The sequence below is a fragment of the Chelonia mydas genome, chromosome 2 (genome assembly GCF_015237465.2).
Source record: "Chelonia mydas isolate rCheMyd1 chromosome 2, rCheMyd1.pri.v2, whole genome shotgun sequence".
Classification (NCBI taxonomy): Eukaryota; Metazoa; Chordata; order Testudines; family Cheloniidae; genus Chelonia; species Chelonia mydas.
In genome coordinates this window covers 183,139,415-183,158,594 of record NC_057850.1, presented here as the reverse complement: position 1 = coordinate 183,158,594, position 19,180 = coordinate 183,139,415, and the positions used below count along the sequence as shown (strand labels likewise).

The window sequence follows — 19,180 nt, the reverse complement described above, 5'->3', positions numbered from 1 at the left end:
TCTGAGGAATTTCCTACTGCGTGTGGACTTTCCCTATGCAGTTCACATAGTATAGTCCAATCTGGGGGAGAGGGACATCAGAAACTCAAGTGACATCTTTCTTGACTAGTTCACGTTTCTAGCTCGACACTTCATGTGACAATAAATTCCCAATATAAACACACAGTTGTGTACGACCCTTTATTGTGCACTTGTACTGCTTAGTTTATATTAGGATTTACCTGGCATGTCTCTAAGCTTATGGTCTCTTGAAGAATTTGTTTGAAAAGTAACGCTGATTTAGCCTCAAAACCTTGGAAGTGTCCTTTCGATCATGTGTGGAAATTTTGAGGAAAGGCAATCCAGACTCAAACTCATAGCTGTGCCAAGGGAAAGAGGCAGTATCCTTGGGGAACAATATCCGCCTTACATAAGGCACAGCAGAGCTCAATATTTTGCAGAATTTGACCTACTAGGCACATACTGCGCACCTCTTCTTGATGTTATTTTTCTTAGCATACAGCTGAGGCCATATTATCAAAGTCTATTTTTTTTCCTAACAGACATTTTCAAGAAGTTATTATTTCACCGGATAGTATCAGAGGACTTTGGGGTGAAATTGAAATGAAGTGATTAGTTTAAGACAGATAAATGTAATGTCAATAACTTACACACACACACACACACGTGTAATTTTGCTACAACTAGAATACAAGTAACCAATATTTTATCTACGAGAGTTCTGGGTATCTGAAATAAAGACATATGCAAGACTAAAACACTTTCTTCATAATATTATATCTGTGCTACATTTCATATAGATTATTAAAGGAAACTTCCAACATTACCTCTGGCTGAGCAGCAAATTCTCTAAGAAGATGCCCATTCCACACAAACCGTGGATCTGCCTGTAGTGAGAAAAAATAAGCAAATAGGGTTGTTGGGGTTTTTTGTTTGGGGGGGAGAGGGGAGAGAACAGGTTTCTGAAGCTCAGCTTATTCTATGGTAGGGCAGAAGCTCAGCGCTATCCTGCAGTAGCATAAGTTTGGGTGACTAGATATATGATAAGGGTGGTTTCAGAGTAGCAGCCGTGTTAGTCTGTATTTGCAAAAAGAAAAGGAGTACTAGTGGCACCTTAGAGACTAACCAATTTATTTGAGCATAAGCTTTCGTGAGCTACAGCTCACTTCATCGGATGCATTCGATGAAGTGAGCTGTAGCTCACGAAAGCTTATGCTCAAATAAATTGGTTAGTCTCTAAGGTGCCACTAGTACTCCTTTTCTTTATGTAAGGGTGGTGCACCTGGCTTTCACAAAATGCTGTTTGCACTCTTTTGGCTGGACGGGCTGCTGCACAGAAGCATAGCTGGAGGCCCTACCAGAAACGAACAAGATGTTCCTGATCTAAGTGTAGACAAACCCTTAGTTACTATCCTTTTATTCTGCAGAACAAAGTCAGTACATTGCAACAAAAATCAACCCAAAGTGCTTTTGAGAATTTTAAACTGCAAGACATCTTTAAACAGCAGTACCCAATGAATTTTGGAACAAGTGGAAACTCAGAGAGGAAAGTGAGAACATGCAGAGAGAATCTCATCCCAAAGGAGATCACAGCTCTTTACTGGCTTCTATTTCAAGATGAAATATTTCTTCATTGAAATACTGTAGCCTTTTAATAGCAAGCAAAAGCTGCATTCAGCAATTTAGGACAGAAGAAATACAGAGGGAGTTCTAACGAAGCATGTTTTTAGCTAAATTAGCATTTGACCAGGATTATCAGGACAACACCTGCGCTTGTTAAAAATGTTATGAAATACTGAAGGTCAGATTTTAAAAGATAAGTACCACAATTACATGGGCAAATTTGGGTGTCTGAGCAGCTGTCTGGCGAGTTAATGGGTAACTGGCAACAAGCATGCAGCTACCTGATTTTGCATGCATATTTGTATTTTATCTCAGTTATGTATGGATAATTGCATGTGTCCATCTTTGAGCAATTTAATCCTTGACCATAAAGGACAAAAACATTGGTTTTAAATCTTATTTGAATGCCTGCGTCTCCAGAAACATAATACTCCTGCACACCATACTGGGATATTATTTCAGAACAAGTGAATGAAAGACTGCTGCTCAGAGGTTCTAGTGCCACTCACCTGAGTCACCAACCCTACTTCCTATAGTACCCTAGGTTTGGCTGCATTCAAGTGCTGACCAGGCTGTGAACCCATCAGATCTCCCAAGATGGCATGGATACAAGTAGATCATAACTATTTCAACAGCTGCAACACAACTGGCATCTTACATACCTTTTAAAAATGGTTATATTTATTAATATAAATCTAGAGTGCTTACTGACTCAAAAAGGGATACTTCAGTATGTTAGATCATTTTAAACTGGAACGGACAATTTTTTAAATAACTAATGTGCTGACATGTCCCTTCCTATGGTTGAAAGAATAAATACATAATGACACTTTTCTGAAACTTGGTAGATTGATTTTAAGGCTAAACAATCATTACAGCTAGACCATTTGTGGGAGAGAATGAGAAAGTACCATATAAAAATTAACACAGAACAGTATCTAAACACAGAATTCTAGGGTTCATTAACAAGCAATATGGTCTGCTGAAGTTTTTTTTAAATAAGAAAATGAAATGGACATGAAGGTTTAAAAAGGGTGTGAGAATCGCTTCTTGTTCCCAGTTCTGAAAATATTCTGACAGTTAGGAGGCAACACCTTGTAAAGGAGGCTTTATAGCCTCTTCTTCCAGCTGAAAATGAGCTGTCTCAATGCATTTTAGAAAGCACTTGTTGAATCAAAACCATGTTTAGCAGATTATGGATTCTAAATCTTCATGGAAGCTGAGAAAGTTTACATTCCTAAAGATATCCCTTGGGGCCTTAGTGTGGCTGCGTGGTTTTGTTTTCTTTAAGATTGAAATTAAACATACTAAATACTGTTTTTAACAGCATATTAAGATAGTCAGGTTTAGAATGCAAAATCCCAGGGCAAGAGGCCACAAATCCACCACACTGTTCTGTATCCTTCCCAGTCTCTGTCCTAAATGCAAGCTCAAGTGACATCTCTTTCACTTTTTGATGAAGCAACCCCCACTTTCTCTGATCCTAATCTTAGAAACCCGTAATTTTTTATCTAACTCCTTCCCACAGTGTCAAAAAAAGTTACTATGCAAGTTGCCACAGACAAACTTCAAATACATCAAGTATCCTACGGGTTAAGAAACGTGTAAGAAATCATGTAAGAGTTATTCATCTCAGAAGTAACGTTTTCTGATATCACACACAAAATTAACTCTCGTTATTGAGTCAGCAGTACAACTAAGTTTTAGGTTTGTGGAGTTTTGTTCTGTTCAAAACTGCCACAATAACTAGCATTTTGGAGTTCACTTTTTAACTACACTGCTTATTCTCCACAGGCTGGAGAACTGCAAACAACTATTTTTTCAATTCTTACTGTTTGAAGAGGAATGAAAACAATGTTAAAACACTTAAAGTGTAACTTCTATAATTGATTCTCTCATGGCACACATTTTCAGTTGCTTCCCTTTCCTCTTGTGGTCAACTATTCATTCCAAAAAACATCCCTACCATAGCCAATACTGTCAGGCTGAAGCTTTTACACAGCAAGTGTGACAATGGACTAGTTGCATGCTGATAGTGGAAAATACAGAAGGCACACAAGCAATATTCGCAATACCATTTCACTAGTTTAGTTTGAAGGTGGAGAGGTAAAACCATTTTTACTATAATTTTCAGAATCAAGGGACCACTAATGGCTTTGTGAAAAGCTATTACACTATGAACATACATATTCAACATACATACCTACCCTTTTTACAGTTTATGCATTAAAACTCTGGCCAGGTAAGTGCACAAGGAGCCCTAATTTCACTGACAGTACCATAAACTCTTAATTTAAGAACATAAATGAGGATGTATGTAAGATTAAAAACAGCTGGAAGTGCCAAGGAAGAGACAAGATACACACAAAACCAGGAGTATTGAACTGCTCAGATGTGTAGTTCTCAGAATTCTAGTGTTGAGAAGTTGTATTTTAAGGACCTGATCCAAAGCCCAGTGAAGTCTCTGGAAAGACTTCCACTGATTTCAATGGGCTTTGGAGGAGGCGCTATAAACAGTACTATTCCACAATGATGTGTCTTAAGAGGATTAAAATGTATATTTAAAACATTTGAAAGTTTAAAATCCAAGCTGGGGAGAGACCTGTAGCTATATTTAAACTTTATTATGAAGTTACTTGGGAACTGCATTATGGTAGCTATGTATTTTAAATCAAAATGAAACGCAAAAAAGAGATAACCAGCAGTGGCAGGCAGAAAAGAGAAAGGAGTTGTAGTCACTGTATATTTGTGGCATTTAAGGCCAGCATTTTTCCTCACTTTTGGTACGCACACATCCACTAGCTTGCAACTCCCACACCACTGCTGCCCGACAGATTTAATTTTCCTTTATAAAATAATCAGGAACATTGAGCAGCCCCTAACAGAAGTTTGTAATATAAGATGACCTGAGCATGGAACATTAAGGGTTGTGGCAAGGAGGTCAGAAGCAGCAAGACACAAAGATCTACGTAGGATGGCAGAAGGAAACAAAAGATAGGATAGTATACAAGTCAGCTCAAAAAGTATTGATTTTTTTAAAGCAGTCTTGCAACAGGTTTACCCACAGGCTGTTGAGAAGTGTAATATACACAAATTTAATGCTACAGAGCCAGAAATGGTAGGGCTCTATTTTAGGAATGCAAAAATTCAACATTAATTTTAAGGGGATATCTAGTTTACAAAAACAAAATAGCAAGTTTGAAAGCTAATCTATGTCACAGAAACATTAAAAAGGGATGAAACTGACTCTTGTCCCCTCAGAGTTCAGTCCAGTCAGAAATTGGAATCTAAATAGACTAGTGAAATAATCCCATCAGTTACCTGATCTATAAAATAAACCCATTACCACACACAAAACTAGTTGACAAGGAGCTGGATACAAGACAGAAATCAGTGGAATCCTTACCCTCTCTAGTAGGCTCATTTCCTGGAATTCTGGACTGGTGTTGGCTAACCTTTGCAAAGTGTGGGTTAGGTCATATGTTGTAGAGAAGTAAAATCCATCCACATTCAAGATGTGACTAAGCATTGCTAAAAAGGCTTTATTGTCCTGCAACTGTTGGCAGAAAAAAAAAAGAACAAGCAGCATTCTTATTTACTAACACCACATTGTTGGGTTTTTTACATTCCCCTTTTTAAAAAGACACTGATTTTTTGCTTACCACCATGTTTTGCAGGAATACATAAAAAAAAACATAAAACCCCAGTACAAAAGGATACCTTGAGATTACAATTTTGAGACAATAAAAGTAGACTGACAGTTTACAACATTAAACTGCTCCAGTACACCCTGATTCAATATGTACAGTACATGAGAGAAAGCTGAAATTTAGGGGATTTGACCAATAATTGCTCCTGGGGGAATTCTGTGCCACTGCATACGGGCAGAATTCATGTCCCCCGCAGTTTTTTTTTCTTCTCCATAGAATAGAGATTCTGCTGTAGAGGCATTTTGCCCATCAGCGGCACCAGAAGAGAGGGCAGCCAGTGTGCAGAGAGGGACGGGGAGAGACTGTGTTCCTCACAGCAGTGCCAGGTGAGGAGGCATGGGACGGACAGAGAGGGGTACATAGGGCTGCTGGGGGATGGGGCGGGGTCACAGACTAAAGTTCAGAAGGGCTAGTGGGAAGACAGATTGGGGCATGGATTTAGAAGTTTGTGGGGCGACAGCATTGAGCCAGGGGCTGAATGGGAGGGGGGCTGCAGGGCCACCTGGGGATGGGGAAGTAGATGTGCCTCACTGAATGGGAGAGGCTAGGGGTCAGCCAGGGTCTGCATGGGGGAGACTCCCCAACTCCCTAACATACCCCCCCACCCTCCCCCCCAAAAAACCTGTTCCAGACTTCTCCCACCCACACCCAACAACCCTCCAGGTTCACTCCCAGGCTCCTTCCCTCTCCTTCAGCTCCCCGTTAGTCCTGAGCCCCCCAAGCCTTTGCACTGCTTCTGAGGGGTGCAGGAAATTCATTTAAACTACAATACAGTAATGTATTACTCAAAGTTCTGTACTCATATGCCTAGAAAGGAATCAGTCAAAACTTTTTTCCCCTGAATAAATATAAATATAAATATAAATATAAATATAAATATAAATATAAAGAGAGAGAGAGAGAGAGAGAGAGTGTGTGTGTGTGTGTGTGTGTGTGTGTGTGTGTGTGTGTGTGTGTGTGTGTGTGTTACAGACATACTTGCTGACAGGTATTTTTAAATAAATTACCAGAATAATTGCAACTGGCGTCATTAAGTTATGTTATTTTGACAAATACAATGGGCAGAATTTTGTAGAATTTTAAAACACTGTGTGAAGAATTTTTAGGCACAGAATTCCCCCAGGAGTAAATAATGGAGATTAGACTGATACCAAGTGCTTCCCAACCACAGAGGAAAAACTGTTGTGCCCCAAAGAGTGTACAGTCAAAAAAAAAAAAAAAAAAAGACAAGTGAGATGTGGGCGGAAAGGATACAACATTCTGGCAAGGTGATCCCAGTGACAGGCACATGTCTTGGTTGCAAGTTTGCCTTATTTTATTTTTAAATAGATACTAAATTCACCTCCCATCCCACCATTCAACCCCCGTGTCTTTGTTCCACAGCAATCCCCAGTTTCAGTTCCAATGAACTTACACCCTTTCATTCCTCCCAACATTCAACCCCTTCCCTCCATGTAAACAGAAATGATCAGTTCAGTGATAAGCTAAGTGAGATAAACAGTTGGATGACTTAGTCAACTAGTTTCTTGTAGGTTTCATGGAAGTAGTAAAGGATTTGATATGAAGACGGTAGTGGTTTTGTGGAGCAGCTCAGGGAGGACATGCCATACCTAGGAGACAGTGTGGAAGAAAACACAGTTGGCTGTGAAAGAACTGGACTAAGAGGGTCTTAATGGGCACTGTGGGAAGAAAGAAGGGGTGCAGTTTTGGGAGACATAAGAGACATGGGTTTGAAATTGATGCAGTGAGAGATGGGACCTAATGAAGGATGATTTGGTCAGAAGAATAAGAAAGGCCATCTTAGAAACTGGAGGGAGGGGACTGTGAAATTGGTGTCAGGAAGGCCAGTGACACAGTGGTTGCACAATGGAGTTCGTTTGGGAATTTGGAATCCATAGATTTTCTCTAATTTACACTGATATAAGCAAGAACATGCACATGCTTATAACATTATAAATAAATCAAAGCAGATGGACTACAATGCCACCAGCATTTTAAAAGAAATTGCACAACTGCTGTAACCGTCTACAAACTATGCTTTGATCCCAGGAGACCTACATTTGAAGAGGTTTTTTTTAATTTCGCTGAAGATGATAAGCCATCAGAAAACTGCTAATCAGTTGTGGCTTATTTATTTTTCTTCTACCAGTCTACTCCTACCTGAATATCAGTTAAGTGCAGCATGGTCTTTTTGTAGGAGAGGATGTCAAAATCAGTTGCTTTCCAGACTGCATGATTGAAACATTCACCTACTTTTTTCTTTTTTGTTATTACAATGAGATAGTTCCCTGTAAAATAAAAAAATGTAGAAGTCAAGGGTAGTTAGCTATAACGTGGTTCAAGAAAACAAGGATAGCAAGCACAAGGCTATATATGAAAAAAATGCATGAAGGGGAAAGAGGGAGACAAATTCCTGGAGGTTCCCCTCCTCAAGAGTTTCCTCTATATCCCTCCATTGGAAGGAGGTTGCTCCACTCCAAAGTCTAAAACCCACAAATGAATTAACTTTCCTTCAGATTCCCCATGGAGTTGGGTAGGGATAGCGCACACCCTTCCAAGCACCCACCACTCCATCCACACATGCAGATCTGAAGCACACTTCAGGGTCTTGAGGAATGGGGAGAGAGTGTAGCGGGGCGGCCGACCCCAACTGCAGATCCAAGTACAGACAGTCCTCTCCACACTCAGATCTTTTAGGGTGGGGATGCAGATAAGTGACTGAGCCCATAGTTTGGAGAATGCAGAATCCATCAGCAATATGTACAATGACAGCGTGCGGCAGTATTCAACAACTGCGATCCATCGTAGAAGTCTTACAGAAGGTCACAGATATGCTATTTTATCCTAAAACATAGTTGACCGAAAGCCTCCAATATCTATTAAATGGGGTGTCGGGGGACAATCTGCATTAATATAGAAAAATCAATCAATCAGAAGAACTGCACATATAACAGTGCAGCCCCTCACTATAGCAATTTGTTAGCTTGCCTCCACCTTGGAAAATACAATGTAGTCTTACCTTCCATTGAACAAAATTACTCCTATGGAACTTATTTACTGTTGGAAAATTGTGCACTTCAATGTACAACTGACTGTGGTTTTCAGATGCAAATATAACCAAGACAGATTTTTCAAAATCTTGGGTTGATCAAAATTATGAATAAGCTATTTCACAAGAATGAAATGCTATGAAATCTCACACCTCCTACTATGAAGTGTGAGTCAGTGAATGCCAATAAGAAAAACCAACAACCATGGCTTTATAAATTATTCACAGTGTTTGTGTTCCATTAAATTTACTAACTCCCATTTATAGCACAACGCACCCTATAGTGCTTTAATTTTCTGGAGAAGTAGTTACAGTTCAGTGGGCATTTAATCCACCCAGTTGCATAAAACTGATATGTACCACCAGTTAACCTTCTCCATCTACAGTTTTAGTTACTAGTTTTGCGCATTTGATTTCATCCAGAAGGATGCAAATGATTCAGATCCAAAACTTGATTCTTCTTAATTTACAACTATTCAAATTCAGAACTTGACTTCACATAATAGTGCTTGTAAGACAACCCTCAAATATTTGTCCCACAGGTATATTGATCTCACAAGCAATGTTGCACAAGTAGTAGAAAAAAAATACACACCATATTGACTTGAACTCAGCTTAAGTGAAATGTAAAACGTCTACAGTAGAAGAGGATAGTAAGGACATAATGTTTGTTTTATAAAAGCTCAAAGTTATTAAGTCAGGTGAAGATTTTTCTTTTCTTCTAAACTTTTAAATAAATACAACATTAATTCTTGTGAAAGGTCGTGGACTGACAATTGTAAAACACAAGTTTTACCTCTTGATAAATATAGATCATGGTCAGTAAAAGGAGGTTTACATTAACACTGCCTCACAGCTGTGAATAGAAGAAAAGAAGGTAATTCAATCTCAATATTCATTTCTGATCTCTAATTAGGTTGCTTTCACCCTTATTGACACCTGTCCACCAGAAACTGGTCTGAGATTTTTCAGATAGGCCACTCAAAATGTTACACTGCCTGGGACAGAATTCAGTCAGTGATCCTGAAGTGAAAGGCAGCATACTATTACCAAACCGCTACGCCATTCTCTCTCAATCCTCTTCGGGATAATTCAGTTTTAAACACAAACAGGGACCCTTAAAGATATCAAAGTACATATACTGTAGACTGTGGTACAGTTATTTATTACATTTGTCTTACTTTGGGATAGACATGTTTAAATCTTGTTTTGGTCTACTAAGTTTGATAATCTCAACCTAGTCAAGTGTTCATATTTTGTTTGGAAAAATTGGCACTCTGCTCTAGAAAAAGGCTTTGCACAGAATGATTAAGGTAGACAGACAGACAGACAGACAGACAGACAGACAGACAGACAGACAATCTATGTAGAGCACCTACACACCTTATTACACTCGTTTCCAGACTATTGCTATTAATCTAACTTTCATCAGAATCAAATTCACTCAAATAAGAAAAACACTTAACTTTCATTGGAAAAGTTGGCCTCATACCTGTGACTCAAAGTTTACTTGTATCAGTGATTATTCCCATCAGCTTCAGAGTACAGTATGACATACGTTTTATAGAACAATTTGTTCTTACCCTGCACTATTTAATATAATATTAGGAAGTTTTGTTCCAATTTGTCTTCTTCCTTTTGTTAACTGTTGACTTTTCCTCTACATTTGGGAAGAGGTTTGAACACAGCCATTGATTAAACAACTAAATTACAAACTGATCTTACATCAGGTCATTCCCAAATATCTTTTTTTGTATACCAACACTACTGACTTGAAAGCAAGCCTCACCAAAAAGTATTTATAGCAAATCCAGTGATGAGGGTGAAAGCGGGGGGAAGAGGAGGAGAATTAAACTTTTTGTAGATTCTGTAGAAATAGATTTAAAAAGTAAGTTGACAGAATGGTCAATTAACTCCTTTTCTACATTTGGATACTTAAAATTCATAAGACATCTTCCCTTCCTTTCATTTTTAAGCATCTTTAGTTAGCTCACAGATGACGTGTCATACTATAGCAACTTTTAAGAAATGATGAAAAAAGTGATTTTCTCCAACAAACTAATTCCAGATTTCCTTTATACATGAACCACACTCTCTCCCGGCTTTTAGATTTCTCTAGTAATATATTTTCACCTACATTCTTTCACCAGTATACCATTTTGTTTTCCTTACCTGCCACCAGACGGATTGTTCCCAAAATACCATATATAGACCTTGTAACAGCTGAAGGGGGAACATCTTTCTTAACTGAAAAGCAGAAAAACAAGATGTCAAACTACATCTGTTTCATGATTATATCCCATGTAACTTTATTAAATTAGATTTGATCATGAAGTTTCAACCATGTCATTAATGAGTCACCATAGTGAGAGGCAATGGATTAGAGTTTGAAAACCTGCTGGGAAAGAATTTAAAATTAAGAAATGAAAGTTTTCTATTTTGTTTAATCAACAAGAATCATTCTAACTGAAGAAATTCAGGCTCATTTACAGGACAGGCTAGCTGGGTAGCTCAGCAGTAGCACACTGTCCTGCCAGCAGCAAGGAGTTTCCTGTTTTGAACCAAACTCCAGGTGTCAAGGCCCCAAGACCAGCCTTAGCCACAATACCTGGCCTCCCCACTTCTGCACCATCTCAGTCCAATTCCACACTGAGCAACAGGGCCAGACAAGCAGTCTGAATTGTGTTTTCTAACTTGTAAGGCCAGCTCTTCAAGGCAAAGACTACTAAGAGCTGTACAGCTGTGGTAAAGAATATAGGAAATGGATGGATATGTGGATGCAACTTGCAATAGTGCTTCAGTATTGTACTTTTATCATCCACAGATTTAGGGGTCATTGTGAGGACCATTAACACCAAGTTTTAAACCAGGCTTAAGTCACAGCTAAGCGCCCCAACAGAGTTTGAAGAATGGAAAAAGATGGGACTAGATTATGCATTGGGTTACATGCCAATGAAATTATAAAGTAGCTGCTGGGACAACAACATACCTTGGCTTGAAGAGTTTATATGTTAATGAAACATCAGCATTAGGAAAAGATGGCAGACAACAGAAACCTGGGAAGAGTAATCCTTACAGCTCTGAAGGAGTAAATTGCTATTCCAGTACTATAATATTTCAGTAGGATGAGCGCTCTAATCTTATACGAAAATACTGTAAGATTTACAGTCCAAATTTAGTTGGAAAAGAGGTTTTAATTTAATTTTCTCATGAGAGAAAGGAGATATACAGATTCTAATATGAAGGGAAAGTATTGTAGCAGCTCCTCTCAGTAAGACAGCATGTGAGTTCACTTTTAACATACTATTTTCTGAAGTTCATAGCTCAGCATTAAATGGTTTGTTTCAAGCTGTAATTTAGTATCAGGCCTTCACCTGGGAAACAACTCGTTTGTTTGTTAAAACCACACAAATTTGCAAAAATAAAAATGTTAAGTTATGGCCATAGCACAGAACTATCAAACAATTCAAATTGTAGCCTTTTAATAGCCTCAGGAAAAAACTAAAAATAAAAATCACCAAGTAGAAATAAGAGTGAGATATGTTGGCCAAGTTCATAGATTCCAAAGCCAGAAGGGACCACTGTGATCATCTAGTCTGACCTCCTGTGTAACACAGGCCATAGAACTTCCCCAAAATAATTCCTAGAGCAGATCTTCTACAAAAACATCCAATCTTGATTTAAAAGTTACCAATTTATACTTGGTAAATTGTTCAAATGGTTAATTGTCCTCACTGTCAAAAATGTACACCTTATTTCCAGTCTGAGTTTGTCTAGCTTCAACTTCCAGCCATTGTATCGTGTTATACATTTCTCTGCTGCACTGATGAGCCCATTATTAAATATTTATTCCTTGGGTAGATACTTGTGGACTGTATTCAAGTCACCCCTTAACCTTCTCCTTGTTAAGCTAAATAAATTGAGCTCTTGGAATTATGGGAGCACATTTGCACGACATTCATCATTCCTGTGCTTGAGTCCAGACTGTGGCATCAGTCCTAATTAGCATGAATAAGTCAACATTTCAAACTGATGCAGTCGTACAGTTATCAAAAAATAAAATGGTGAGTGGGAGCCCCAAATCAGTTGTTATGAATAAGGCTATGATTTAGGCAGAGGAGGTGACGGCAGTCAAGGATTTTGTGACTTTACCGGACCTCGGTGACTTCTTCCACTTCAGCTGTCAGCAGCTGAAGCTGGGGCTAGAGATGGGACTCCGTGCCCCTGCCCCGCAACAGGGGCTGGATGGCTGGAACCAAGACCCTGCAGCCCCAGCCCCGCAGCTTCTGCTAGGGGCCACGTGCCCCAGCCCCGCAGCGTCCAAGGGCCATGCTGGGGCTTGGTGGGGGCTGCAGTTGGGACCGTGCACCTCTATCCTGCAGCTATGGCCAGCACCAGAGCGGGGGCGCTGCGTCCCGCTGCAGCCGGGACTGTGCCACCCGCCATGGCTGGGGGCTTGGCCTTTCGGTCCCTCCCTCCCCATCATGAGACTCCATTCGTCCCCCCTACTTGGCCCTGCCTCGTTATTTTTAGTAAAGTCACGGACAGGTCATGGGCTCTGTGAATTTTTGTTTATTGCCCGTGACCTGTCTGTGACTTTTACTAAAAATAATCATGACAAAAATCTTAGCCTTAGTTATGCACCATATATTTTCACCGCACATTTTTAATACACACAGCTACATAACTGCAAAGAACCTTAAAACTATCTTCCAATAAAAATTACATGTTGATCTACAGAAATAAATATCAACGAATACTTTAAAATGTTAATTTTACTGAAAATAATCAAAATGCTGTGGCACATTTTGGATTTCTGCTACTGCAAATTAACATCCAGTCCACAAAGGAGACAAAAAAACTCAACATCATGAGTGAGGTGAAGAGAGACTTACGATACCACAATAATTAATGTGGATATTCAGTAAGCTATCCAAAGAACCATGACATTCAGCTTTGAAGTAGTATTTAGATTGCTCATTGCACTTTGTCACTGTACTTTTTAATCGACTGGCCTAGTGCTGGTGAGAAGCATACCTGTAAGAGTGACCTCTGTGGAGACTCTGTCAATGGCAAGAACATCATCTGCTCCATCATCACAAGCTTCCACGTAAAACTTCTCTGGTGTTATGTGCCTTCAAAAGAAATTAAAAGCTATGAGTAAAATAAACCAGACTTGCCATACAAGTTCCATATTTAATTATAAACAGCTGGGAAGCCAGTTATGGCTTTTTCCTAATTGCTGAACAAATTTTAAACAACTGTTGACTGGAAAACGGCTGTACACCACTCATTTATTTTGTAGAGCACTAAGTGGAAATATGAACCCGAGAGTTTTAATGGCTGAATGCAAAATTCCTTGCTTGCTTATCACCAGGGAAATAATCCTGTACCACCCTACTGTAAGTGAAAAATATGAAAGTTTCTTGCTGAATGTTTCCTTAAATAAGCTTTAATTTCAAAAAGGAAAGAATTAAAATGTGATTCATTTCATAAGTTTATATGGGCTATGTACAAAGTCTTAGGAACCTGATAGAGTTCAAGTTATGGCAAACAAAACTACCATTTTACTGAACAATTATTAATACAGTAACAATTAATGCACCACACGTAAGTGCACATTTAGCAGATTTCAGACTGAGGGAGTGGAAGACTGACACATTAAAGCTCATTTTCCACTAAGACAGTGGTTCTCAAACTGGGGTTCGCAGAACGTTACAGGGGGTTCGCCAGAAAAATTTCACGAATGGCGGCCAGAGGACCCCGGGCATTGGCGGCAGCAGGTGGGACCCGGTTGCAGGGCAGACAGCCCGAGCCCCAGGGAGAAGAGGACAGGGCAGTTGGGGCTGGCAGCCCGAGCCCTGCCCCCGTGAGCGGGGGAGCCGGCAGCCCAAACCCCAGTGCTCTGCGCGGGGCTGGCAGCCCGAGCCCCAGGGAGAGCGGGGCCGGGCAGTTGGGGCTGGCAGCCCGAGCCCCGGCGGTCAGTGAGACCTGCAGCCCAAGTTCAGTGGAGTTCAGTTGACCAGGGCAGTCAACAGGGTCCAGCAGCAGGAGCCCCATGGAGTGCGGAGGAAATTTAAACTTAAATCCCTGGAAATATTCATTTTTAGGAGGGGGTTCACGAGATTTCACCATTTAGTGAAAGGGGTTTGCGGGCTGTTAAAGTTCGGGAATCACTGCACTAAGAGAAAGCTTTCTCGAAGATGCCTGTAAAAATCCACTAAAAAAACCTAATTTATATCATAATTATAACCCAAAACAGCAGAAGGCAATTCCAGCAAGAGTACATTACACCAGACGTACTTTAAGACTGGCACTTTCCAGGCTGCCAGCAAGATCTCTGCTTCTGATGACATATGTCCATAATATCCAAAGCATTATACAAACAAACAATCTGAACACCTGTCACCCTTTTCTTTAGGTAAATCCTTTGCAGAATATAGGCATTTTTAAGACTAGTAGTTTAAAAGAAACAAAGACAACCAAATGCCTAAAACAGAACATGGCTATGGAGGCTGACTGTCCAAAGCCATATTCCAACTGGATAGGTGAGAACATCATAGCTGTACACCAGTGCCAGTGGTACACTGGAGAGGAGAATCCCTCATCCATTATATTAGCTGGATACAGATATGGGGAATTATTTTTACTAACCTTTCTCCCTCATTCCCTTCTTGCAGGATTGTTTCTATTACACAGCTTTGTCTAGTCAAATTTTAAATGCCTCATGTGATGGTGAAAGTCCAGTCATTTCTTGGGAGACTCTTTCACAGGCTAATCATTAGGATCTTTCCCCAATTTTACCTCCTCCAATTAAATCTTGTTTTTCTTAATGTTATCGCTATATCGTCATTACACCTCAGGGCTCTAAATTAATTTCCAAAACAAGAGGTAAAGAAGATAGCTTCTTTAACCCCTAGATAAAGAGTATCAAAATGCCCCTTGGAAACTTCATAGCTTTCTCTCTGATTTAGTTTCCTGGTTTTAATTTTTCTAATAATCTCAGAATGGACAATATTTCTACCATACGTAAGGCTATTTTTTAAAGAAACACCATCAACTTGAAAAATGTATCCACTACTGTTAAAATGGAAAATTAACAAATTTTCTTCATCCTCTAAACTGTAAACTCTTTTAGGGCCAGGGATAATCTCTCTGTTGTGTGCATGTGCAGTTTAGCACAATGAGCCCCTAAAACAGAGGTGGGCAAATTACGACCTGGAGGCCACATCCGGCCCTCCAGACATTTTAATCTGGCCCTCAAGCTCCCGCCAGGGAGTGGGGTCGGGGGCTCGCCCCTCTCCGCATGGCTCCTGGAAGCAGCGGCACATCCCCACTCCAGCTCCTACGTGTAGGGGCATCCAGGGGGCTCTGCATGCTGTCCCCACCCCAAGCACCGGCCCTGCAGCTCCCATTGGCTGTGGTTCCTGGCCAATGAGAGCTGCAGGGGCAGCGCTGTCTGGCAGTGCCTCCACGTAGGAGCCAGAGAGGGGACATGTCGCTGTTTCTGGGATCTACTTGAGGTAAGCACCACTCAGAGCCCGCCCCCCCTGCCCCTCTCCTGTGTCCTAACCCCCTGCCCCAGCCCTGATCTCCCTCCCACTCTCTGAAACCCTCAGTCCCAGCCCAGAGCATCCTCCTGCACCCCCAACCTCTCATCCTCAGCCCCACTTGAGAGCCCACACCCCCAGCCAGAGCCCTAGCACCCTCCTGCACGCCAACCCCATGAGCATTCATGGCCCACCATACAATTTCCATACCCAGACGTCGCCCTCGGGCCAAAAAGTTTGCCCACCCCTGCCCTAAACCCTCATAAGGGTCTCCAAGGCCTACCATAATAACTAAATTTCCTTATCACCATACTTTGTGCATTTGACAGCATTTTAGCTTAGTATATTTCACTGTATATTACACCCTTCCTCGTTCCCTTCAAGAGGGTTTCATCCCTAATACCAGCAGCAGCAGAGTTTAAACTGAACAAGCAGAACACAACTGTGGGCAGACAGAAAGGGGAAGATATGGCAGCATGTTTGGTAGTGTTGATCTCAGGTCATCTCGAAAGAAAAAAAAATAGGGGAGCAGAAAAACCCTTATTTTTTAAAAAAAATAGAATACTTTTTAGAGATGCAAGCCAGGACACTAAGGAGTTCTATTTGGAAACTAGATTTCTAAAAAACTAACTTTAAAAAAATAATAATCAAGATTATAGCACTCCTTTAAGAGAAAATGGCATTTATTTTACTTAGCACAACATTCTGAAGTTTTACACAATTGACCTATGAGGCAAGACATAGCCAAATATGTAAGTCATGGCTAAGCAACAACGAAGAAGGAAGAGGTTAAATTTTAAGTCTAGTAATATTTAAAAGGATGTAGATCCCGATGAAAGGTGAATACAGGGTGAAAAAAGGTGTTTAAAAAAAAAAGTGAGGAAATTAAGAAAAAAAATAGTATAACGTGAAAAGCTTTCTGAGCATGTTCTGTATCAACTTGTGGAACTGTCTCCCAAATAATGCGATGGAAGCCTCATTTTTCACAGCCCTCAAAATTAGACCTGACGATACACTAACATGCAATGGAATCCTGTGCTGGCAGAGTAATGGACTCTCTAGATGACTTAATTAGGAGTCTTCCATCTATAATTTCTATGATCAATATTTAAACACTCTGGCTTGCACAGTATCCATAGCATGGACATAGCTTTATGTCATGTCAAATATCTTTTCAGCTATTTGGCCACTGGCAGTGCAAGGCTCAGAAATTAAAAACTCTAGTTAGACCCTTATTTTCAAATACTTATTAATAGCTTGTGGGGTGACAAGTGTTCATTTATAATGTGAGCTTTTGGCTTACTGCACTCAGCAAGATGGTTAAATCTTTCCTTTAAAAGCAGTTTAAATTATTCTAAGAATATTGTATCAACTGCAAAGTGCTAATAATGATAATGTATAAAGTACTTCTAAATCACACATAAAAGCTACATTAAAAGATTAAGGTTACAAAATTGAGAGTTAGGAAATGAAATGCCAAAATTAAAATTGCCTGTGCAATCTTAACTCAGCCCTCTTGCACTAGTTATAGAACACACTATTCCCCTCAACAATTCTCTGCCCAGCTCTTAATCCTCTAGAAAAGCCATTCACTGCCTTCAAGTCCCAGGCTCCTTACCTAGGCACTACTAGTCTCCACCTAAACTTGAGTCACTGTTCTCTCCCCCGCCCCCATTAGCCTCCAATCCCAGTTTCCACACACTGCATGCACAGCTTTGTTCCAATGTACTCCCTCTGCCCCTCACTCAAATAGCTCTTGTCCCCCCTGCATTAGAATCAGACAACTTCCTCTCCCTGGGCTCAGAGGGGGCTGGAGATGCAGTCACAGAGCACAGGAGAGAGTCGCCCTGTTTTCAGTTCAGGTACTTGGACTCAGCATGGCCTGCAGCAGTCCAGAGCTGCTATTGCAGGGAAAGCTGACACTCCAGTCAGAGCTTAGCAGTTCAGTGCTGATGAAATCTTTGGGGAATTTGCTGCTAAAAATCTAAGAACTCTGATTTTTTAAAGTTGTATAACTTGGCCAAATTTAGACAGATTTTCATGAGGACAACAAAAGGCACATCTCTGACAAAAAGACCAAATTTCAGGCCCCTGCTCCAAAGCATGAGGATGTTAGCTAGCACTTAAGAAGAAAAAAAAAGTCACCAGAATTTAACACTGGAAAAACAATGTATTTTCTCCCTAACATCATTCTCAGAAACTTCTGAACTGTTTCGGTTGAAATTTTCCAAAATCAGCCTCAGGCAGAATGATTACAAACTGACAAAAAAGTTATAAGCTGTTGAAAATATGATCTTACATGAAAGTGTCTGACAACCTTAATAGGCAGTGCATCTAGTCCCACCTATAATTAAAACGAAAGAGCATTCAAAAATTGAGACAGAATTGTGCATTCCATCTTCTGAAGGAACAGCATTCTTGTATATCTAGCCCACAAAGCTAGCCTGCTTGCTTGCATATCTTTTCTTATGGGTTGGATATTGTTGGTTTTATTATAATAGATTTATTCTAGAGTATTTTGGCTGTAATGTAAGTAACCTGAAGGCCACGTCCTGTTGACCTAAAGCAAGTTAGCATACATACATGCGGGACCTTTAGCCTAGGTAAGTGATAATGACCTAAAGCATAAAGTATATAAGTACTAGCTCAGTCTCACATCTGATGTTTATATAAAATATAATGTTTGTGACCTTTAGCATAGGTAAGTGAGGATGCATTAACTCAAGTTGGCATAGAGAGGGAACTAGCTAAATTCATGCCCTCCATCAACTTAAAGAACTTGGAAATAACCAGTTAGGCCAGAAACATCAGATGCGAGACTGAGCTAGTAGTTATTACTATGTATGAATAGGTCATTAAGACATATGAACGTGCCAGCCTATAGAGTAAGTGCGCCCTGATATTTTGAGGGTGAGGAAGTTATGTTTGGACATGGAAAGAGGCACATAGTGCTCAGGCTCTATAAAGAGGGGCAACCCACTGTTTTAGTTGGTATTTTAATTCTTAATGGTTAGTTCTTAAGCTAATTGAATCAAACTTTAAGTTAGCTTCTGTAGTTTTTCTTTAGCTTTTTACCACTCTAGCTTCTTCTAAGTTCTTCACCTCCCACTTGAGAATTGAGGAACCTGGACCTTTGGACTCTCTTGGGATGCCAGAGGCGAGGCTGGTCCTTTGTCTCTTACCACCAGGTTATCAAAGAAGGGTGCGAGTATGTTAAACTTTATAGTATATAATACCATATGTACCTC

At 40.1% G+C, this 19,180-nt stretch overlaps 1 protein-coding gene across 3 annotated transcripts in view; it reads right to left on the bottom strand.

The window, feature by feature from the left end:
- SACM1L (SAC1 like phosphatidylinositide phosphatase) overlaps positions 1-19,180 on the bottom strand; it is a 60,425-nt gene that overhangs the window by 21,140 nt on the left and 20,105 nt on the right. For 2 of the 3 annotated variants that reach the window (XM_037890246.2, XM_037890247.2), the window contains 5 exons: positions 13,420-13,517; positions 10,555-10,629; positions 7,494-7,621; positions 5,030-5,179; positions 828-887 (listed from right to left, as the gene is read on the bottom strand). In XM_037890246.2, coding sequence (XP_037746174.1) covers positions 828-887; positions 5,030-5,179; positions 7,494-7,621; positions 10,555-10,629; positions 13,420-13,517 — 511 coding nt within the window. Of the gene's footprint in view, positions 1-827; positions 888-5,029; positions 5,180-7,493; positions 7,622-9,178; positions 9,239-10,554; positions 10,630-13,419; positions 13,518-19,180 lie in introns of all 3 variants that reach the window. The other variant, XM_037890249.2, reaches the window with a different exon arrangement.